General features: G+C 37.2%; 1 protein-coding gene across 3 annotated transcripts in view; it reads left to right on the top strand.

Annotated features, from left to right (window-relative positions):
• The window catches only part of 5-HT2A (5-hydroxytryptamine receptor 2A), a 137217-nt gene that overhangs the window by 92891 nt on the left and 18336 nt on the right, over positions 1-25990 (top strand). For 2 of the 3 annotated variants that reach the window (XM_076124975.1, XM_076124985.1), the window contains exons 4-6: positions 3858-3979; positions 10394-10592; positions 23933-24061. In XM_076124975.1, the coding sequence (XP_075981090.1) occupies positions 3858-3979; positions 10394-10592; positions 23933-24061 (450 nt within the window). The remainder of the gene's footprint in view (positions 1-3857; positions 3980-10393; positions 10593-23932; positions 24062-25990) is intronic. The other variant, XM_076124993.1, reaches the window with a different exon arrangement.

Below are 25990 nucleotides of genomic sequence, written 5' to 3' on the forward strand. Positions count from 1 at the left end.
TATTTGAGAAAAACACACTGAGACAAGACATTGTATATATATATATATATATATATTGTAGTAGATTTTACATAGGGTAAGTGAGTTTAAGTGGATCGTGAGTGCGTTCCAGAGATCCCAGTAGATATTCCTTGGGAGCACTTAACTTCTGGGCAGCTGCTGGGCGGAGGGAGCGCGTGTGTAGCCTTCACCGCCTTTTGTAAGCACACCGCAGCCAGCCACCACCACCCCGCCGATGGTGGCCGCCGGAGTGCGACGTCACAATAGTTTGCCTAGAACGTGCTTCTTAGTGGATGGCTTTTGACTGCCATTGTGCTTTGGGCGGTTGTGTATACAACTGCTTATCAGCGGGCTTATCATATATCGTTGACAACTAGTTTGCTTCAAATTGATGGTCACTGTTCAGTACATTGCTACTTTGACGTAACTTGTTATTCACTACAATTTAAGAGAGAAATCAATGTACAGTACAGTGGCTTTTAAATAGTTATCAACTGAAATACGTTATAGCCCCCTATGGAGGGCTATTGTATAACTCAGCTGACGACCGTTGATAGCCAATATTCTGTTCATTGTTCCTTTCCTAAAGTAATATGTAGTAATAAATGATGACTAAGCTGCGATGTATTGCACAGTGGCAATCAAAATGACCACTAGTAGTCTGCTGAGACACACAATACTGCAGGTCTTAGATGCGATTACCATGAAAGACAGGCCAATTAAAATAAAAAATATAAATTTATTAAAAGTAAACCATTTCTGTTACTTAATCCTCTAACTCCAGCATCATCGCTGAAAATATTACCTGAAATTTCCTTTCATTTTTATTTTAATAAAGCGATTAAATAGACTTAGTTACCTGGATTAGAACCGGTGTCCAATAAGGCGTAGTAAGCTCTTGTAAAACTGAGATCAACGATATTTAATAACAGAGCTCTTCATCATAACACCTTGAATAAAATATTATGTTATTTTTGATGGGAATCATTTTTACGCGTTTTGTTTTACGCTATCGCGTAGCGATTAACAATAACTAAAACACTTGCGCTGTACGCTAGTAGCGCTGTTTATATTTACGTACATAAATGATCGGTAGCTCGATTCTCTACCACTATCGACTATCAACCGATCAGCGCTACTAGCGGGCTTGATAACAACTATTTTGGCAGTACATTTTAAACGTCAAACTTTTAATACTCGACAGTACCGACTGTCGCGATTCGCGCTACGGTATTCGGTTGTCAGTTAGTTGTCGGAGTCGATAGTCGGAGGAAATAGTTGGGCATTAGTGAGCGATTAAAATTGCACGAAAAAATAGTTCCTTATAGGGATGCGTTCAAGGCGTATATCCAAGTTTTATACAGATGTTTTGTTAATTGCCCGTTTTTGATAGTTGACATTGGTTTAAAATCTGTTCCGAAATGATCTGCAGATTGATGAATTATGCTGTTTAATTTAGAAAGATGTACAGTTGTTCAGTTTAGACTGATGGCTGCATTTTCATAGATGCGGTGAGACGTTGCGGAGCAAAGAAACAGAATAATATGATCCAGCTTGTTTGTTTTGATATGTTTACAAAAACATGCAAAGTTTCTCTGTTGGCAATTTAATATATCACTTAGTGAAGCGAACGTCTTCAGCGGAAGTTTGCAGCAAAAATGTGTGCCAGGATAATGTAATATATCGCCGTAGCCACGTATCATTTTGAGTGTTGGGCAATTAAACAAGCGGATCTCTGAATCTAATTTATTTTTATTATTCCTGGGGTTCCAAGGATATGCAACTGCCTAGACTGCAAAGTCGCAGCTTGTTTCTGGACAACATTATATTTATTAATTATATTATTATTAGAAAATACCTATAATGTAAGAAGGTCTCAAAAACTATGTATATGGTATAAGACGGGTGTGTTCTTTTAATAATCTTGCGCTGGCGTGTAATACTGGGACGTTCTAGTGGAAGTATTACATTAGCTCTTTCGGCAATAAATCCTCAAACATTTCCTGGATTTCGAAAGTTCTCGATACATTGCACAGCATTTATACGCAAATCAGTAATGTCGGTTTAACTCCATTTTTTCCTCGATTCCATAAAGTAGCAAATATACGTTTAAAATTTGTTAAGAGAAGGTGTCGCAGACACACACAAATTTTGATAGGCGATAACATTAGAAAACCGCCCCATTCTTCTTCCTATCGTATGCTTAGTGGTCATCCTAGTGCCAAAGTTGTTCAAGCCGCCCGAAGGCCTTTGACGTGGCTTAACGACTGTAGATAACAACCGGGACCGAATTTTAACGTGCCCTCCGAAGCACGAAGGCGCCCAGTTCAAATACCACTATGCGGTCACCCCCCTATGGAGTGACCGCGTCAAGGGTTGCTTAACCCACAGATCGTTTACCGACCGGTGAGCGCAACTGGCTATGGGCGCCCCATTAAACTATAGGTACAAGGTGGTTGAAAAAATCGGCCACTGAGGACTGGAACTGTTAAATGCAGTTAGTTTCTTTAAAAAAATAAAAGTATGTTTCTTTTCAGAGAAACGTGAGATAACTTCAATAATTAAAGTAGTTTCCCCCCGCGGTGGTCTTTTGAAACACTCTATATAAAACACGTAAAACTACAGCGTCAGCGACTACACACTTTCTACTCGCTTGTTTTGTGGTTGTACTTTAATATTACACCTTGGCCAACCCTATCTCGATGCTAAAAACTCATCAATATCACCTCGAACCGGGAAATAAGGTATTTCTAAAAGATTTATGGCGATGACTATGCGGTTGCAGACTGCAGTACGATCGCTCGATTCGTGTGCAGAATACCTTATTGAAATATTGTGAACACACGGCTTTACGATTCGAATGGAGCCGCACCGGGTACCGACAAACATCTATAGGTACTAATATTATAAAATTGTAGCGTTTGTTTGTTTGTTTGAACGCGCTAATCTCAGGAACTACTTTAACATTACGCTACCATTAGGAGCGAAATAGCAGCGAAAAATGTTTAAAAAACGGGAAAAATTATCACCCATTCTCTCTTATGTGATGCAAGCGAAGTTGCGCGTTGGTCAGTTAGTCTATACTAATATTATACAATTGTAGAGTTTGTTTGTTTGTTTAAACGCGCTTATCTTAGGAACTACTGGTGTGAATTGAAAAAAAAATTGTGTTGGATAGCTTATTCATTTAATTAAATATTTTTTTATATTTGCACTAGTAGTTCCTGAGATTAGCGCGTTCAAACAAACAAACAAACTCTGCAGCTTTGTAATATTGGTATAGATTAAAAAGTAAAGTAAAACTTTCCATTCCATTATTTCCTACTGTATGTTTTCAAACCGATGTACGTTCAATCGTATACTTAATAGTCTTCAGAATTTTACATCGAAATCAGAATACATAGGAGTTTGTTATAAATTGTGATATTAATACTAGACTAGCCGCCCACCCCGACTTTGGTTGGGACTCAGGTTACGCTGGTTTAACTTAATGGATATAAATAAGATAAATTAAATGCGCTTACAACACTAAAATACTGGTTAGGTTGCCATTATCACTCTTTTATCGATTGTCTGTCAAAATATTAGAAGGCAATATCGAAAGTAGATAAAAAAACCGGATTACTGCAATTTAGACTCGCGCGGGCCTGTACAAATATTTATAAAAAACGGCAAAGAAATCACGTTTGTTGTTTGGGCGCCACATATTTTTTATATATTATGTTTTTTTTTGTATCTGTTGTTATAGCGACATAAAAAAAAATGAAAAAAATTCAGTTTCCTGACTTTATCGGTTTATGAGATACAGCCCGGAAAATATTGAATTATGATATTAAATTGTATGGTATTGTTCACAGGTACCTCGGCATTCGCAACCCGCTGAAAAGCCGTCACCATTCGACTAAAAGAGTGGTTGTCATCAAGATTGCACTAGTCTGGTTGCTTAGTATGTTTGTGTCTAGTTCAATTACTGTTTTAGGTAAGTTTTAATTTAATTATTATCGATACCCTTGTGCCATCACATCTTCCTATGTATGTCTATTTGTTCCGGCGCTGCTGCTGCAGCTGCAGAGTCCCTCAAACGGCGCAAATATGCTACATTTATTGGTGATTGCATATTTGAGCCGTTCGGAGTTTTGTTGTTTGTCGTATGGTTTGTGTTCAACCTAATGTCAAAGTTGTTCAAGCCGCCCGAAAGACCTTTGACATGGCTTAACGACTGTTATCATAGCAGACAACAACCGGGACCGACTTTTTACGTGCCCTCCGAAGCACGGAGGCGCCCAGTTCAAATACCACTATGCGGTCACCCATCTATGGAATGACCGCGCCAAAGGTTGCTTAACCCACAGATCGTTTACCGACCGGTGAGCGCAACTGGCTATGGGCGTTCGGAGTTGAGAAGATGGGGTGGTGGGGTCCGAGTGCAAAAAAAATCTATGAAATCGCACGCCGAATAGTCAGCGCGACACGTGACCAGAGTGCTGGCCTTTACTTAGGGCAAAGAATAAGCATTGCCATTCAACGTGGCAATGCTGCCAGCCTTCTGGGCACGTTACCCGACGACGGCGATGCGGAGATATTTTATGATGCCTTATTTTAATTATATGTATATTTAATTCCTTTTTTTCTTTTTTCATTTGCATATATAAAATTATTATTTAAAGTATTTATTTCTTGAAAATTTATATTGTGAATACATTGAGACAATATATTAGAACATAAGAAATAAAAAAACAATATCACAACTATAATGCAACAACTTAGTTTCCAGCTTACGGAGGTTTTAGGAATTTAGAACATCAGGCTTGTGTTGCTGACGGTAGTCGGTTTGACATAGCTACTTTATTTTGGAAATGCATCGTGGATGCGGTTGCTCTCTACTAGGTCGTCAGACTATATCGAATAAAATATTCTTGAGGTTTAGTACCTGGTAGAGGACGCTGAGCAGATTTTCACTTAAATTTGTCGAAGGCAAGCTGGGTCGATAGTCGATTTTGGTTCATAATATGCTACGGGAATAATAATAATGTCCTTGCCGATTCGGCTACGGCAGTCAGTTTCATTGAAACTGGCCAACGATGCAGGACTTTGCTTATAGTGACCAAGTGTGTGCACAGTACACATGTCATGTACACTCACTATTCCTTTACTCTCATAGGCTTAACGTGCTCTCCGAGGCACGGAGGCTTCCTAACTCCGGGCAATTTTTAAGAAATTCTTAACAGAAAATCTCAAAAAACACTTTTTGGCCCGACCCAGGGTTCGAACCCGAGATCTCACGCATGGCAATCGCATACACTACCAACCGCGCCACAGTTAGACTCTGTGGCGCAGTGGTTAAGGTCACCACGCCGCTACCATTACGTCGGGCCATTTGTGCAATCAACAAATAATTATTTAGGGTCTGGTTGTACTTTGTGTCCGTTGTTTGTATGTTTGTAAAAGTCAGACACAAGAGCAATTCTTAATGCAGGAGTTGTCAAAAAAAAAATCAAAGTAAAATGTACATATTAAACAATAAACATGCAACGCGAGAGTTTACTTATGATTTTGGTACAATTTCTTAATTGGTAAATTAACCATTCCATGGGTATGTTACGTTCTATTCAGTATTTACGATTGATTAACGATTATTACAAAAAAAACAGTGGTTATCGTTTTTATCATAACTAAAAGAATATTTACAATTTATATTACGCAGAAATCTATGTTAACATAAGCAGTGATAGCCGAATAGTATAAGTTGGTACCTCCCACGTGGGTAAGTAGTTGACGGTAAGAACCAATGACTTTTCCAAGTTATGTGCATATCCTACTAATATTATAAATGCCAAAGTTTGTGAGAATGTATGCATGTTTGTTACTTTTTCACGCAAATTTTACTGAACCGATTACTGGCTTAGCTGAAGACCCATAATAACACGTAGGTTTTTATCCCGGAGTTTCCGAGGGATCGGGATTTACACGAGGAGGGTTTCCACGCAGACGAAGTCGCGGGCGGCCTCTAGTTAGAAATAATTATCTCTTGGTAACGGTCTAAAAATATTTAAAACTCATAATGGACTCATGGCCTAACCCTTCCCTCGTTCGGGAGGAGACTCTTGCCTCTTGCAGTGGTAAGGTAACGCGTTATAAAAAAAAAATACTTTTTATTACGAACACAATTATTATATATTGACAAAAAACATGAAAAACCTTTGCTAAAATTAAACTAAAATACAAAAATATATGCACAATTTAAAAATGGCATTAAAATTAAAAAAATAATTAGAACAAAATGAGGATGGGAAGCGCGCTTCGCGTCTTATTTCTTCATATCAATGTCTATCAAGAACTCTCCTAAAATGCTTAGGCTAAGTTCATATGATTGCGCTGAGCCGCGCTGAACTTTCGACCGAGCGGTATAAGATTGAAGTAAACAGCTAGTATCGTCTGCATCACCTTAATATTTGCGCCAAGTAAATACCAGTAAAAAACTAAACTTAGGTAAAAGACTAGAGGTGACATTTCGTTTTTACCAGGATTGTAGATGAAAATTATAGGTTTTATCTCAATTTAAAATGTAATATTTATATATAAATAAACAGTTATTGATGTACAAATTTACAATAAAATGTGGTATGAAAATTGATTTTCCAATTTTTATAAAAAAAAAGATCAAAGAGCTCCATTTGTTACGATTCTTACAAACTACTCTTGCCTCATTCATATCCTTACATATTGTCATAAAGGACATTGTTATAATCTATACTAATATTATAAACCTGAAGAGTTTGTTTGTTTGAACGCGCTAATCTCAAGAACAATTGGTCCGATTTGAAAAATTCTGTCAGTGTTAGAAAGTTCATTTATCGAAGAAGACTATAGGCTATATATCATCACGCTACGACCAATAGAAACAGAGTACCCGTCAAAAATGATTAAAAAACGGGGAAAATTATAACCCAATCTATCTAATGTGACGCAAGCGAAGTTGCGCGGGTCAGCTAGTTATTTAATAAAATGTCCTTCATATCTGCACTTTTATGTTTAATGGAGGTGTTGAAGATTCTAGTCCGTCAGTAACAGAAACCGAAGAGAAAACATTTTCTTGTAAAAAAATTACATTAAACTCACTATAAGTCTCTGCATTTACTAAATGACAATCATTTAGAAAATCTGAATCATATATGTATTGTAACGACGGAGATCCTAAAATAATAATGGTACCTTTAAGATAATCTATATAACTTTTCACTTTCCTACACCATCTTTCTATTTCTTCGTTAGTATCACATATTACAACACACACGTACACGACACGGCCACTCGACGTAAACGACACCCACATGTCGTTGCTGTGTGACTCGAGCTCTGTTCGACGAGTGACGCTGATTCCAGGACGAACTGCAAGTGTCATTGTCCAATTTCGAGATGAGGGTGCCTCGAACACCGTCCATTTATCTAATATTTTTGGAAGAGTTAATTTATTTTGTTTATTATTCATGAATAAAGTATTGTATTCAACTTTAAGGAATTGAGTTACTACAATAACGTCATAAGTTGATAAAGTCGAATTAATTGTTTGTTCCAGCAATTTCACGTCCAACGTACCACTTAGGTTAAATATGTTAAGTGTTTGCATTTTCTGGCCAGGACTATTACTATGTATAGCGACTGGATACTCAGGGGTTCCGAAGCCCAGGTTTTTGATGTTCGGCTTACTTGATATATTTGAACTTGTGGCAGCTGTTGCTGTACTCTCTATCTCCCTGCCAGTATAATCCAGTTCTAAATCGTTTTCGGGAATTTGTACTTTCATGTTTAATGCAGGATACTTTTTCAAAGGTCTGGTAAAACTTTTTGCTACAGATACTGATGAATAAATGTCGTCTTGAAGTATAAAGACATAATCGTTATTACAATAACTTCTACTTTTAAGATTCCGTTTAAAATAAGTTCGTTTAAAAGGGTCAGATCCCACATTAAAATTTCCTAACTTTATACTTCCTAATATTATAACAATACCTTTCACGTCGGACATTATTTTTTCAGCCTTATCATACCAATTTTTTGCAGACGCACCGTCGCCATGGTATTCAATAAACACAACACACAGGTACACAAGACGACCGTTTGACGTGAACGACACCCACACGTCTTCTCCGTTGTGTGACTCGAGCTCTGTTCGACGAGTGACGCTGATTCCTGGACGCACTGCAAGTGTCACAGTACCGCCTTCATATTCTCGATGTACTCGTCTTATCACTTTCCAGTTAGCTATTCGTTCTTCAATGTCGTGTTCAATGCGACAGTATTCAGTTACTGCAATGAAGTCGTGGTGGACGTCAGGTGAATTAATTCTTTCCATCAACGATGTTGTATGGAACTCACGAACGTGTTGATAGAACATGTCTAAAGTGTTCAAGTCCCTTGTGGTCTGCCTTATATTCTCATAGATAGGTACAAGATGCACAGGACTGTCCCCACTCACTCTCCTACTGTTTTGTATTACATTTGTATTGCAGTTTAAATCTGTGTTATTCCGTATTTCTTTATTAGCATTCCCACTGCTAATTTCTAGCGTAGAAACTAGTTCTAGTACTTCGTTGTATATTGTAATCTTCTCCTCAAATATTCGTGTTCGTATCTCAGTGTTGAACAAACCTGAAACTAATTGGTCGCGAATATTTTCCGTACACTTTGATCCAAAGTTACAAGAACTAGCAAGTCGCTTCAAGACCTCTAGATATTCATAAATAGATTCACCAGCTTGTTGCTTGCGTGAGCGGAACACGTGGCGCTGTTCGATTTCGGATGAGGGTGGATGAAGATAGTCGGATACCAGACGGACGAGTTGCTGAAAACTCTTAGTGGCTGGATCCGCGGGGGCACAGAGGTCACATACCACTCCGTATGTGGCGTCACCCACTGCTGTGAGTAACAGCGGCACTCGAAGTTCCTCATTGATAACATTGAGCACTATGAACTGCTTTATGCGGCCAATGTACGCTGTCCACTGCATGGTGTCCGCATTGAATGGTTCTAACTTTCCTACCACCATTGTTTAAATAGAAACACAATATTAAATAAATACAAAATCTAATATTACAACGTATCATTTATCCGACAAAAACAATAATGGCGTTATTTGATAATATTTTCGCTATCTATTTATTGATAACGAGATAAAGTAATCATAACTAAGGTATTACAGATATGATAATACTGTATGGCACCATTTAATTAGGCATGAAAATGTTTTAAGTAGGATATTCCTTATACCTATGAATAATATCTTAAATCACCAACAAACACTTATTTATTCTTCCTTCCATCTTTTATAAAACTACTCCCGCACTAAGAATAGCTCTTGTAACGCGGCGACTTGAAAAAAACATACAAACAAAGAACAATCAGAGCCGAAACAACTATGTGACGATCCTACAAATACTACATAACAAGATAGTGTTTTATGAGGCGAAATTTGACAATTACGATATTCACTACGATTTGCCTTCGGAAATACAGCCTCCAATCTATATCCTAGTAATCACAGTAAATTTCCTACCTAACGATCGATTTGCACAATTTCCGGTACACTAGTCGTCGCCACAATGTTTTCGACAGACGAAAGCGCCTCAAGCTTATAGTTATTTACATGATCGCCAGAAGCAATTCTCGACAGTCGGTCCTAGCGAATATCGATAATGTAACATTTTAAATGTTCTTTAAATTGAGTTTCTATACTAACTATCAGAGTGCTAAGTAACGCGATTCACTACTACTATCCACTATCGACATATTTTCGAGATATGCTGAATGAAAATGTTTAAGACTTTCGACCGTAGTTTACTGAATATTTTTATCACGAATAATATAAATGAATAATAATAATATAATAAATGAAAAAAAAAATAGGCATGATAGGTTTTTTCACAATAATTATAGCCGAGTGGTTTTAAGTTGGCACCTCCCACGCAAGTGGTCGACAGTTCGAACCCGAGGCAACACACCAATGACTTTTCGAAGTTATATGTGTATTAGAAATAATTATCACTTGCTCTAACGGTGAAGGAAAACGTACTAATATGAATATCAAAACTTATTTTAATATTCATTACACATCGATGTTTTTTAAACCGTCGACTTATGTGGGTTGTGAATGTTTACCACTCGGCTATCACGGCTTTATTATTTAGACTAAAATCAATTTATGTACAATCGTTTTTATTGTAGTAGGCATCCCACTTTATCACCATGCCTTGGCCCATCTTCCCTCTTTGGTTTGACGGTTAATTACTAGACATTGTGTTTACAGCGACGCGTGATGGACTCTTATTTGTACAAATTGTATTTTTTTAAATTAAGATTATAACAAATGTGCTGTAATACAATATGTCTTTTACAGGTTTAATCAATCGCACTAATATAATGCCGACTCCAGAGCTGTGTGTGATAAACAACCGATTGTTCTGGATCTTCGGCTCATTGGTCGCCTTCTACATTCCTATGCTCACAATGGTGGTGTCTTTTGCACTCACGGTGCAGCTGCTGAAGAGGCAAGCAAGGCTCGCTGCGACACCAGTGCCTGGTGGTACTCAGAGAAGGTAAGGACAAATATTTTTTTAACTCGTATCTTCATATTTGACGAACTCCATGGCGCAGTGGTTAAGGTGCTCACGCCACTCCCATTGCGTGAAAAGGACGCGGTTTCAATTCCCACACGGAACAATTATTTGTGCGATCAACAAATAGTTGTTTCGGGTCTGGTTGTATTTTGTGTCCGTTGTTTGTATGTTTGTAAAAGTCCCCTTAAATAAACCCGGAGAAATATGCTAACTGTTTTGTAATCTAGTAAAAATGTAGAAAAATGGTTTAGTTTTTTAAAATTCTGGCAACATGAATTATGCAGAGGGCACATAAAGTTTCATCAGCAGCTTGGCGCTAGACAAATATTTTTTCGCCCTACATTTCTTTGTTATAACAGACCAGCAGGTCCGCCATTCAGTATTCATCTCTACGATAATATATCGTACTAATAATATAAATGCGACGTTTGCTTTGACACTCGATATACATAATAGCTGACCCGCGCAACTTCGCTTGCGTCACATAAGAGTGAATGGGTGAATTTTTTCCCCGTTTTTGTAACATTTTTTTACTGGTACTCTGCTGCTATTGGTCGTAGCGTGATGATATATAGCTTGTAGCCTTTCTCAATAAATTGGCTATCTAACACTGAAAGATTTTTTTAAATCGGACCAGAAGTTCTTGACATTAGCGCATTCAAACAAACAAACAAACTCTTCAGCTGTATAATATTAGCATAGATACTCGTATAGTCACCTGTCTACAGAACAACCTCGTCAAAGTAGCTTACCCTCAGAGATCGGTCCGTGTGGTTGATGTTACTTAGGCATGAGCTCCTCCAATGCGTCCTAAATCATGTGCAATATTAGCTAAGTGCCTCAAACTTTTTGTGAGTATATTCTCGTAATTATATACTAAGGCATCGGGGTCAAATATAGCCACATACCATTATTCCATACACGAAATATTGTAACGCGACCATAAATTGTCGCTAGTGTCGCATGTATCCGAACGGCGTTCCAGCCAAACCTTCCAGCTGTTCCAGCTTGGAACTGTTGGCCCAGTGTCGGATAAAATGTAACATGCCGTTGAGGTTTTGGATAATGAATGTGGATGTGGCCATATTTTTCAACTGGCCATATTCCACCCAGGTGCCTTAGTATATAATTATATACTCACGAAAAGTTTGAGGCACTCATAGTGCATATTTTTGATGTAGACATCATTGAAATATTTCAACAAAGTGGATGCTTCCAGAATTATTTTATGACGACTTCTCAACGAAAGATTATGAGTTCCTAAACTCACATTTTGCAGGTTACTTGACAAACTTTCGCAAAGTTTTGTTAGCAGAAACGTTCGTAGCCAAAAAGTTTTTTTCTGAGTAATTTCTAAGTCGTGGCCTTAACGAGGACTCATGTTTGTAGAGGAAAAAATAAATTTGTTTTATGACAGTTATGATTTCACATTTTGTTTTGTGCAAGATCGTTGGGAAATGCCGAGACTATCAGAATACTAGTCCACTCATTGCTGAGCAAGGGTCTTCTTCTTAGCAGCAAGGGTAAGGTATTTATCCTACAACAGCTCAAATTCATTTAGCATGTCTTTAGGAACTGTTTGTTGTTCAAACAACTAGTTTGCAAAAATATATCGTTGTTACTTTGAACCACGATATATTTTTTCAAAATACCTAAAACACACAACTTCAAAAGATATTTATTTCGTGGCCGTGGTTTTGAATACTCGACGTGTTTAATAGTAGCCTCACAGTATAATTTATAAAAAAAAAGTGACTGACCAACATAGTGTTCTATCAACGCACAACTCAAACCACTCGACGGATCAGGCTGAAATTTGGCATGCAGATGTTATGACGTAGGCATCCGCTAAGAAAGAGTTTTGATCTATTCTATCCACAAGGGGGTAAAATAGGGGATTTAATTTTGTAAGAAAGTTCTGTTGTAAGTCACAAACCACGCATACGAAGTCGCCGGCAAAAGCAAGTATAGTATAAAGAATAGTTTGTTTGTTTGAACTCACTAGCCTCAAAAACTACTAGTTTTAATTCTAAGTGTATTTTTGTGTTGAATAGTAAATTTATTGAGTAAACGTATAGTCAAATAACATCATGCTGTGTCTAATAGAAGTGAAGTCCCCACATACGAAGTCGCAGCGGCAGTTACTTTATGATAATGAAGCGATACGTACCTATGTTGTTAGATTAATTAAGAGATGTGATATTGACATGTAGGCGGTAAAATACGTCGCTGCGTATTAGTGCCGCGCGCTGCGTCAAACGACTATGACGTAATTTCATTAATATGATGCAGACTTGTAGAATTCCCACTTTCTTTTTTTGCTCATAAAACGGAGCAATGATAGTCGAGTGGGGTAAGAATGCACTTTCCGCGTAAGTGGTTGACGCTCCGAACCCAAAGAAACACCAGTGACTCTTCAGAGATATAGGTATCTATATGTATATTAATACGCGAGGCTAAAATTTTGGACCCCTTTTTACGAAAAATGCGCGGACGCAGAAGTATGAAATTTGGCACACTTACAGTTATGTGTAGGAGGAGTGCTGAACGCGTATATTTTTTTAATAATATAGCTTATAAAGAACATTAAATCAATAAATAAAACATTACTCACACTATCACGCATTTCACATTTGTCTATATACATAGAGCACTGACATAGACATAGAGTACCGTTTTACATCTTTACTGAGGTCTTACTGAATGTCATAAATTTTGATATTAAATAACTTGTGACTCGATGCCATGGTGAAGGAAAACATCATGATGCAACCTTGCATGTCTGAGGTTTTTTTAAACAGTTCTTGAAGTTAGCTAGTTCCCCAACTCACACTTGGGCAGCGTGGAGACTGAAACCCTTCCCTCATTAGGGGAGGATTATCTTGCCCACCATTGGAGCACTTATACTAACGTTTTATAAAATCTAGTTTAGTAGTCAATAAAGTAGGTTTCACTTCTTCTGTATAAAAGATAACTTTTGAGCTGAGCCTTTTAGCTGAATACTAGATCTCACTTGATTGTTCGGATTATCAGTTAAGTAAGTATTTCATTTGTATTAAACTCATGCATGATCCCACAGACAAATCGCTTGTTCGGTTTTGTGCGACATTGCATTTTAGCATATTCGTTCAATGTATATTTTCAGGAAACCCAAAAGTGGAACCAAATAAAAGAAATATACGAATCACACAGAACTGGATTACTCTTAGACACAATCTTTAGCAAAATAACTCTCTTTAAACATACAATTAAACCACTTCAACAATTTATTACAGACTAAGGAATAGTGAGAAAAATACAGTTATAAGAGTACCATTCAACCGAGCAGAGGTACCCTTTATCTACTGAACCCTATAGAAAAGACAGCTGAGAATGAGCAAACCCTTCTATAAAAGATGGATCACCTGCACCGTCATGACATAACATGTCACGTTTCTTTTTCTTCTTCTAACAATATATTTTGGCAGACTCCCTGGCGCAGTGGTTAAGGTCACCACACCACCAGTGCGTCGAAAGGACGTGGGCTCAATCCCCACACGGAACAAATATTTATGCGACCCACAAATATTTGTGTCGGGTCTGGTTGTACTTTGTGTCCGTTGTTTGTATGTTTATAAAACTCTTCGCGACGCAAACAATTCTTAGTGAATCAAAAAAATTGTCACATTGTTTTTCATACTCTATTGTGTCGCTTTATCGAATAAATAAACTACCTTAAATTTATATTTTTAGTTGTATACTGTGAAACTGACCCTAAAAATAGGAATATAATATATGACCTTGGACAAAGGCTTCACGTGCTCTCCATGGCATGGAGGGTTGGAATATGCAAATAACGGCACTTACATGGGTAGGAACTGAATGTCACTCGACCTTTCGTCTCAATAATCATCATAATAGTTTTAAAATAGAATTAACTTTGAAATTTGTTTTCCGGTAAGAAGCTGATTTCATTTTTACATTTTATGAATAAGTAAATATAAACATACATGCATACATATACACGAAATCTTTTTTTTTAATAAGCGTAGGCTAAGACTAAGAGCTTTTTGGTACGATCATTATAAACTTTTCTTGCCTCATTTACATTCATACATCCAGTCATACAGGACCTTTGGTTACGAGTACTAACCGACCTTTTTTTAAGACATAGCCGATATGATGAGTCTTTAAGTATAAATATAAGATACGCACACTTTAAATGTATGCGTGTAACCAGAATATACAACAGTCAAACACTTTAAGTATCGCTTTATTGAACAGTGTCTCGATTCTCTACTACTATCGACTACCGACAACCTGTCGAACCGTCATCGAGAAATTTTGTATGAAAATCTGATCAGCGCCTCTGACGGGTGTCGTAGGAAGCATTTTGGCAGTACATTCTAAATGTCAAAATTTCGATAGCTAGCCGGTTGTCGGTAGTCGAAAGTGGCACAGAATCGAGGTACAGTAACACAATTCTCTACATTCGATACTGTCGAGTATCGAGAGTTTGACATATAAATGTACTGCCAGAATAGTTTTTGCGGAGCCCGGTAGAGGCGCTAAACAGATTTTTTTGTAAAATTTCTCGATAGCTAGCCGGTTCTCAGTAGTCAATAGCAGTAGAGAATCGAGTAACAGGTAACAATACATTTTTTATTTGTATCTGAACAACATCATAACCTTCTATACCTCAATCATATTGGCATAACATTACAGGGAGGCTATCACGTATTTCAGTTGACAGTTATTTGAAAGCCACTATGCTGTACATTGTTTCGTCCCTTAGATTACAGTGATGAACAGTTACGTTAAAGCAGCAATGTATTGCATGGTGGCTATCAATTTGACGTACACTAGTTGTCAACTGAGATACAAGATAGGGATGCTGAAAAACAATAATAGTACGAAAAAAGCTAGCGTCTACTATGTCTACTACCTACAATAATTAAAATGGTTTCACATGACGTAACGGGAGTACGTTCCGACCTTAATCCGGCCGGCAGTTGTGCAGTTCACGGTCCAATGCCCACACCTGCATGGGACATAGACTAAATGAGATGCGGTTTTTGCAAGTCGGGCTCCGAATTGAGAGCAGCGAAGCCGTAATGAGCGTCACTTCTGCCCATGAAAAGATTTAATAAGATAATATGAAAATTATTAATAATTTGCACTAGTTTTATACCTAAATTTAATATTTTAAATGTGAAAATCTGTCTGCTTGTTAAGCTTTGATAGTTAAAGCGTTTATTTATTTTGATCAAGATTTAGTGAGGAACATATATGTATATGCACATAGTAGAATATATAAAATTCAGGGTTAAGCATAGGCAATAGATTTTCGAAAATCTCCTCCTGTAGTGCTAAAATAGCGAAAGCAAAGAGCGGAACTGCAGTGGTCGGCTAGTAGGGTAAAAACCGAATATTTCCCAACAATTTGCTACAAACCTCTCGTCCATAAATCATTTCAAGGATAAGGAAAAGGAACCGTAATAAGAACCAAATCAAATAACGGTTAATCTCCCCGGGTTATTTAAGAATCACCATTTTTACTACATTTGAGCGATACCACGACTTTCTGCCACGAATTTGGTTATACTTAGAAGCGCGTTACTATTAAGCGTATTTTTGATATTAACAATTACAAAAAAATAGTGCTTGCGGAATACACTAGGGACGCTGATCGTTTTTGAATATAAATGTTTTTGATACTCGATATGACTATCAAATCGGTATGACGGTGACGATGTATCGGTTGGTATGGTGACATCCTTCTAGTGAAACGCGATTTCCTACTTAATCGCATCTCTTTATTATTTAGTAGCGCGACTGCATCAGCCAGTATCGTATGGGACTGCCGCGCAGAGGGCTAAAATTTGAATCCTAGGACAGGGCAAAAAGGCTTTTAATTATATTGTTTAAAATTTCTTGGACATTGCCCGGAGTTAGAAAGTCGTACGGCTCCGTGTTTCGGAAAGCGCGTAAAACACTCGCCTGAGTTCTCACTGGTCCGAGGTTATTTTAGTAGCGCAATTCTCTACAGTTGGTACGATCAACTATAGGAGTTCGATACTTAAAATGTATTGTTAGAATAGTACGGCGCTCGCTATAAGCGCTGATCAGATTATCATACAAATTTTCTCAACATTGCTTATATTGTGGTAGAGAATTGCGCTACTGTATTGGACAAAAAAAATTACCGTCAAATCCTGTCGTTTGAATTTATGCGGATGATTCGCGTTTGCGGGTACGGATGCAAATAGCCGCAACATACCTGGTTTAAATATAAAGAAATATGCCTTAGAGCAACTATTACTCAATAAATACACTTTTTTTTGCCCTAAGGATTATTCAGTGCTATTATTTTCTATACAAAAGTTATCAATGTTTTCATGTCAAGGAAGAAGAGAGAAAAGGCTGTTGAAAAGAGTGCACTGACACGAAAATGCGGCGATAGCCTACATGCGCATACGATTACTTACGTTGGCGGAATGCCATCAAACGTGTTCATTGTTTTCGAAGCCTGTTTTTGGACAAATTTGCCTATAATTAAAGATTAGATAAATTATAAAAACCAATAGCACTTTTCCCGACCTGGGAATCGGACCCAAGACCTTACTTCAGCAATAAACTCGCCCTCTATTTCAAGGGACTAGCATTGTTAATGGAGAAACGTGGGTGAATGTACATTGACTCTGTCTACACCTTCTGATTAACCGCCGCCGCAAAAACAGAGGTGTTATAAGTTGACGTGTCCGTGTGTGTGTGTGTGTGTGTGTGTCTGTCTGTCTGTGGCATCATAACCTCCGAAAGGATGGAGTGATTTCAATTTAGTTTTTTTTTTGTATTTTAGGTTACTTATGTGCGAGTGTTCTTGAAATGTTTGATGAAAATTGGTTGAGCCGTTAAAAGTTTTAAGGGGTGAAAGTGAAGGGAGAAGAGGAAATTTACTCGGATGGGGTCTCAAATAGCTTCATATGATGAGAAAGTTGGTGGTGGGAATATTAGAACGGCTTAACCTAACTGGCCAATTGATAAAAGGTATGAAAAATAAATCGGGGACTTGGGAACCTCCTCTTTTTCGGTTAAAAGGCAGGTCGATAGATCCCGGGAAGGACATAAGCTGATACAATAGAAAAGAGAAAGAGATATACACTAGTTGAGCATAATTCTAATATCATTATCTTCCAACGCATGTAGCTGTTGTTTACAATGATCGATTGTAGAGGCTCGTCGTAAGCCGTTTGGATCAGTGCCAGAGTAGACTGTATACATACAGTTTGTAATTTGCAGCAGTCGCGGTTCTTTTTTCTATCCCCCCTGTTTCTGCGGTACACTCATATAGAAAAATTTCTATTAAATATATAAACTACAGATAAATGTACTCAGAAACCGGGGGTAAAACAATTTTTCTTTAACTGCCTACGCTCATTTCTTGCATGGTGGCCGTTAATCACCTTCTTGCTTAACCCGTTGACCATCACGGTCGGCTATACTCGACAAATCAGAAAGTGCTCACGACGCTATATTGTAAAGCCGACCGTGGTGGTCAAAGGGTTAAGGCTACGAACATTTTTAAATACTCAGCACATTTAGTCTTCAACTGACTACCACCATTCAATTCATTAAGGTTCGTACACGGGCTACATCACCGACATTGGTGCCGCAACTGGATTTTGGCGGTAGTTGCCTGAAAACTAAAATCGTTGAGTATCTGAGATTTGCGTATTCTTGTCTAAAGAATGGCTTAGTTGTATTATAAAAAACAGTTCTCGTTGTTTTCAATTAAGATAACAGTCATCAAACCATATCGAAGGTCTAACGGGTAACGGTTTTTGACGTTTTTATGACTTAGTTGTTTTGGGCAGAAGAATAAACGGGGGTACCGCGCGTCTTACCCCTCGTATGTTTACAAAATCTCTAACAAAGTATAACAGGATCTAAACAACTGAAATAAACTACACTTGTTCTCTCATTTGAGTTCGTTGTGACATTATCAAACCAAACGAATGTAATGTAATGATAATGTCCTCCTGGCTGATATCCGGCGACCTGTTCTATAAAACCCTCCAAAAACTGTGCAGGACTTTCTTAATAGTATTTAAAAGTGTGCAAATATACTATACTCTCTATTTATTCACACTCATAGCCCGATGGGTTGGATAAATGACACAACCAGTAAGAACTCAGGCGCAGGACTGAAGGTTTTCCGTGCTCTCCAAGGCACGGAAGTCTGCTACGTCAAATTCCTAACTCCGCGCTTCTTCTTTCCTATCTGGGAAATTATTTAGAGGGAAACTCAGAAAATGATTTTTGGTACAGTATGCGATTGGCGCGCAGAAGCCTTTGGGTTCGAATCCTGCGTAGGGCAAAATGATATCGTATTTTTCTAATTGATATTAGAATATTTCTGAATCGTACCCTGAAGTTTGGTCACGCGCCAGGAAAAATGGCAATTGGCTCGTTCCCGTCATGTAATAAGTCACGGGTCTGACACAGCTAACATCGAAACATGGGTATATTTCATACACCCCTGCTTACACCTTCGGGTGTAACAGCCGTGATATTAAGTATGTTTATAAAACCTTGTGTAATATTGGGAGCTTGTGGAGCTCGTGGCTTAGTTAACAACAGCCGCGCGGATCGATCTCTGAGGTTAGGCCATGCTTGCCGAGGTTGATTTGTGGATGTGTGACCATCTTTTACATATCGAGTTCCTCCGTGTTTCGGAAGGCACGTTAAATTGTTGGTCCCGGCTGTCATTTTCGAAGATCTTTGACAGTCGTTAACAGTAAGAAGCTTGAGAGTCCGACAACCAGTCTTACCGAAGGGTAACGTGATATAACCCAGGTAACTGCAGGGTTTTAATAGATAGGCAGCCACTCCATGTAAAACACTGGTATTCAGCTGCATCCGGTGAGACTGGAAGCCGACTCGAACATAGATTGGAAGAATGGTTGAGCTGATATAATATTTGGAGCGGCTGAGCGAAATACCGTATAACTGAAACTGATTGCTTGTATATGTATTAAAAGCCCATCCAGGTAATCCTTCATCGTCTGCTTGGTTGATATCAGACGGCATAATTACTGTGCTTAGCGGCCGAATAATTGGTCACTATTGGAACGTTAATTGAACACGGAAACTTGCTTGCTTCACTTAATTCTAAAGTGACTTATGTGTGACAGTATGATTATCTCTATATGATGGTAGGTAATATAGAAATCTATTTATTGACTTACCCATAAGTAAGGGTTTTGTACCACAATGAGTCAGAAAAAGGTCTTAAGTCCGCCGTGCTAAATATGTGCTAATTAAAAACTTCACTTACATTTATCTAATCTTTCAATAATCTTGTAGGTACGTTAAATTGTATGATAACGCTTGAGTTTCATATCATAATAACCTTAATGTTTATCTAATCATATTTTTAGCTTATATGAATAAAAATAACAGCCAGACCAAAAAAAAATAATTACGAATAATTAATCTAAAAAAAAATATTTAAGCCGTAGATTTTTTTGGTAATCGAAAGCGATACTAACAAATATGTATCTAAAACGAATTTAAAAAGAAAACAACTCCCGCATTAAGAATTATTGCCCTCGTGTCACGGGGACTTTTACAAACATACAAACAATGCACAACCGGACCCGAAACAATTATTTGTGGATCGCAGTGGACCTAAACCACTACGCCACGGAGGCAGTCATCTCAGAGTCAGAGGAGGCAGTTATATCTATCTAGTACAAAAAAAAGCTAGATATCGTTTTGTTTCCTTACATTTTCTTTTAAGAAAATTATGTAATTCTTTCCATTTCCATCACAGAAAAGCGAAGAGGCGCATTTCAAATACACACAAGAATTACGATGAACATAAAGAAAGGTCTATTTGCGAAATAAACAGATTTGGATCTCCAATCCTATGGGATTAGGTGTTCAAAGGGTTTTTATCTGAACTCGTTTAAAAATAGGGACTCAAACTTTGGTATAATAGTCTTCCAAACCAGTGATTCTGATCGTTATCGGAGCATGGCCTAATAAAGATAAAGTCTAAATCTTAGGGCAAGTTTCACAGCATAAGTGTCGGATACCTATCCGATAGATACAGCAAATGTATAAAAAAATTAAACTCCACCATTAAAGTTAACCGATACTATTTCAGAAGTTATGGTTATTCAAATGCTTTTATATACAAGTAAGTATAAATAGAGTTTTAAAACTATCGCGGTTTGTACCTACACATAATACAAAATAGCTAAAAATTTTGGGAACTTCTCATCGTGGTTTATACCTACTAACAATTTTGTAAATTGTATAATGTAATTACAAAAAAAGCCTTGTTAATTACACCATACATGATGCAAGACTGGCTAGACATATTATAATTTTTATGACGTTCTTTGAGACGACGAGGTCAGTGACCGCAACTTCCTAACTCTGGGCAATCACAGTTTCTGGACAGAATGACTCAGGAAGAACTTTTTTGGCTTAACACGGGATTAGAAAGCGGCTGTCAAATACACTACCACACTAGAGAAGCAATTCTAATATAATTGTTTTAGAACTAGTATCGTATTCTGAAGTTTCATAAAGTTTTCCTACCTAAAACAGCTTACAAAAGGCAGGTGGTTAGAAATGCTTATTAGTTCACATACGGAGGTCTTATATTCAACACTTTATTGTAGGGATTTCTTAAAAGAAACCCCTTTTTGCAACCCTACGACGACGCGAAATTGGGGCTTAAGGATTTAAGTAATGTTTTTTTGGTTAAATGTTATATATTATGACTATGTAGACATTTGAAATACAAATATTAGGTCGGGGAAAAAGTCTTTTCGCATTATAGTATGTATGAAATTGTAATAAAATCTTTTCTCTACACAAAAAAGCTCGATATTTGGGTACCTCACGAGCTCACTGAAAGAAACCTAATGAACCGTGTACTCATTTGTGATTCTTGAAGCCAAAGAGATTTTGTTACAAGTTCATACCTACTGTAATGCGAAAAGACTTTTCCCCGACCTAATACATTCATAACATCACACCTTTATATCCAAAGCTGGTGTTATATAATATGTTTCGCAATTGACAATGAAGAATGTTAACTCATTTTGATTATTAGTACTCCATATCCTCTGTTAAGAATTAAAAATAATAGTGAAGTAATTACTTCGATTCGTCAATTAGTTTCCGATTTCTAAGTAAAACCAAATTGTAACCGCACAACACTAGCTGTCGGTGACGGTGTGACGTCATTGTACAACTGTTAGCGGGACTCAATATTTTTCGAAACTTTGAATTCTTATAAAATCAAAACTACTTGGTATTTTTGACTAAAACAAAAACTAATTTAAATGTTTACCTACAGGCTTTACTGAGCAAAAATTTAAAACGATTTGGCATACTAGTAACATTTTCCGTTATAGGGGGCGACCTTATTGCCATAATTTACGGGCCACGTCACCAAACTCCGTGTTACTATTGAAAAATTCCACTTTCCCAACCCGGGAATTGTATCCAGAACTAATCCACCGTATCGATTAACAAATGTATACACTAACGACCAAACCATCGCGGCAAGCATCTGTATGCTTAAATATCATCAAATTTAAATCAGCATTTTGCCTTAAGGAGGCCTAAACGGAGATGGCGGGATGACCTGGATGCGTTCCTGGATGGAAAGAGGCCAGACGCAACAATCGACCGAGGGGACTGGAAACTCAGGGGAGAGGCCTTTGCTCACCAGTGGGACATAGAAACAGGCTAAATAAAAAAAAATAGAAAAAAATTGCCTTAAAGCAGACAAATTTAACGATCTCTATGATCTATAATAGTCAAATGTTTATCCTACACCGCTTACACGAATAAGTTCCAGATTATAAAACCTACATTTTTTTTTATTATCTCCTAATCCCGGTCCCAATTCAATAACCAAACAATATAACGTCCACAGCATTACTGTAAACAAGATCATAACAAATTGCGATCATAAACCCAGCCAAATATTGGTCATAAATATTGCCACATAAAACGGAGTTGGCGCTATAATCGGTACTAAAATCCTAATGTAATTGTTTGTTCTAACGATGGCCAACGTTGGCCAATATTGGCCAGAGATTGGTGACAAGATTTATGTGGCCATCAATAGACGTACAGGAGACCGCTTTAATTTTTTTCGAGAAAATTTTATATTTCAAGCCAATTAAGACATGTCATCAACTTTGCATAGAAAATGAAATAGACCTACTGATAATTACCGCATTTTCTTTTTCTGCTTTGTATATAATGTATTTGGTATTTTTAACCGACTTCGAAAAAACGAGGGGGTTCTCAATTAGACAGTTGTTTTTTTAAATCTATCTTTATGAGAGTCATTCGTCTTGTTTTCAAAATCTGTCACAAACAAGTTCGTTAACTATCAAGAAACCATTCTTTGCGAGATTTCTATAACTGTTACCGATAAGGCGATAAGAATAAGACACTTTATCGGAAAATCGAAATCGTCCAAAAATCGTCGGCGGATCGACATTTCAATCATATTCACTATGAAATATTAACGGCTTGGCCTGACTTCGTCAAATCTCCTCCTGACCATTACAAACACATTAAAAAGAATTATACAATTTGGTGTAGTTGTTCAATATTTATGCGCGTTACGATGATTCATTGATATTTATATAGAAGACTGACACTATATAATAGATTACCTTTTAGGTACGGAAGCCTAAAAATTAAGGTTGTTTTGGATGCAGATATTTGATTGAATTAAACACGTCTTGTTGTCGTTACGCAATAACAAGAGCGGATAAGCAACTGAAAAGATTTCTAGAAAACTTTCGGCAAATACGGGATAATTAACGAGAACCGAGTAAAGCCGCGAGCCCGAACTAGTCCTTTGGTTTATAGTTTTATCTTCTATGGTAATCTGCGGTCGAAGGACTCTTCGAAGTGTCCATAAACTGTGAACTCCCGAAACGGGTGATAAAATTACGTTATTGGAGTTTAATTTGGCTGTAAAATAGTCACTTCATCGTGTACAAGCTTTTGTGCTGTTCAAACACGCACCGAATATCCTTATGTGTCTGAAGGTAGGTACGGAAAGGATAAACGCCGTCGCTGATACGTCTCCATCACCCTTTCGCGTCTCTTGTTTCCATTTTTCCTAGCTCGCATTTTGCGGCTGTATTCAGGCACGTAACGTTATTTGGCGCGTACTACAAGATAGCTGTAATTATCATTTTAACCAATAACAGAATAAGGTCAAGCCAACCTTACGACGTCAGTGGTATAGTCGTCATTTCACCGGCTTTAATCGTTGTGGTTTGTTTCAGACAATGCGGAGGTTACGACAACGGTCCGACTCAAGGTATGCGAAGAATAGGCGTAAGGAGTTCTCCAGACCTGTCACCAAACAGGACGGTGACCAGGCAACTGACTTGGAGGATCACGAGCGCCGCAAGGTAGACTCCAATTACTTGATTGAACTTGATATTATTACTACATTCCGTTATCTTAGTAGACAGCCATGTATGCAACGTTCGTGGGTTGTAGAAAGTTTAAAATTTAGAACATCTTTGAGCCGCTAGCTTACGCAGCTGATAGTGCGCAAATTTAAAATGTAATTTTTTTGTATATTCTCAATAGTACTTATCTGTATTAATAATATTTAATTAAAAAATGCATTCTATGCCAATAAAATTGTCCCCTTTTATATAACATTCCCTTGTAAATGGCAAAAAATAAATAACAGACTTGATGTAATTTTAATAATTTCTTCCGGTACGTACTGCTTCTATGAAACTGATATTGTACGTATAAAATTGTAAATTTTGCTTCATTTTATTTTATTCTACCTAGCACCTTTAACACATTACCAAGAACGGCTGCGTTAAACAAATTCTTAGAACGTCATCATAAAGTTTAAAACATACTATTTCCAGAACCGAACCAAAATAAATTTTATAAAAACTTTCCGCGTAAATAAAGCTTTTTACAACAGGTGAAAGACATATTTATTATTTCAAACGTTTTGTTTCACTAGTTTCTATGTGCGACTTAGTTACCGTGGAAAAAAAATCAGCGAAGATAACCTTGTGTCAATTATTATTTTAAGCAAAGCGTTATTCAAAATCAAAATCAAATCATTTATTTATTTAGGTCTAATGCTGACACTTTTAATAGTTAATGATACAGAGAGTGAATTTACCACCAGTTCGGAAGGTAGGGCCAATGAGAAGAGCTGGCAAGAAACTCCTGGCCACTGTGTTTAATCACCAAATGGTTTTAACATTTTATTACTACTTTAAGAAACATACCTAACATCATCTAATATACTACCTCGAAAACGTACGTATAAAATAACCCTGCCTTTAATTCTATGTTTGTAAAAGCTGGAAATCCGATACTAATGCGCAAGTAAAGACAAGAAACTTGTAAATGAAGATTCCTTTGGAAGTGAAGAAAAACACTAAGATATGATTAACGGAAATTTCCCAAAGTTGTTTAAACTTTTATATTAAATATCAGCACTAAAAATGTTATAAAACCGGAAAAACTAAAGACTAAAAAACATGCCCGAAAATTAGCAACCCATTTGAAATATATAGCATTTTTAATTCAACCCATAAAGTTAAATTCTAACAATAGCCGCGTTTAAATCACTTAACTTGAAACTACAATCATCGAATCTTGATTCCCTATTACTAATTCAATTTAACTTAAGTTTTGGTCATTTTCCTTTCACTAAATTTGAGGCATTTAGAGGCTTAGCTCGTTTGATCTGCCGTCGACCACAAAGCCGGGGCCTCCGTATTGTACCGCGCTCATTTCACAAATTAATTGGATTAATTGAGTCGGCGCTATTTGAATTTAATTGATCCCTCTAGAAATAAATAGGATGATGAGGTCTTATTGTAATTAACTCGAGACTCGAGAGATTAAGTGTTTATGTCGATCGCTTGTTCAGATTTGGACTAGATTGTTTTTTATTTACGATAATCTTTTGTATTTCGTTGTCAACAATTTTAAGCCACTATGCTGTACATTATTTTCTATCTTATGATATATTATAGTGATTAATACGTCAGATCAGCAATATACCGAATCGTGACTATCTATTTGACATACTTTAGCTGTCAACTAAGATTCTTGATATGCATTCGTAACTTACTCTAAAATTGCTTGAAGGCGTTTCATATAATATCGTTGTAACAGTGTTCTTAACTGACTGACTTTTTACACTCCGAAGCACAAAGACATTCAGATCTAAGTGGCCATCAATGTGTCTGCACCGAAAATTCCTTAACGCTTTTTTTTTCAGTGAAATGTAATATTTTATCAATGTTTAAGTGAATATTAAAAAATATACACATATAAATAGGTCTATTTAT

This window comes from Anticarsia gemmatalis, chromosome 2 (assembly GCF_050436995.1).
Source record: "Anticarsia gemmatalis isolate Benzon Research Colony breed Stoneville strain chromosome 2, ilAntGemm2 primary, whole genome shotgun sequence".
Classification (NCBI taxonomy): Eukaryota; Metazoa; Arthropoda; class Insecta; order Lepidoptera; family Erebidae; genus Anticarsia; species Anticarsia gemmatalis.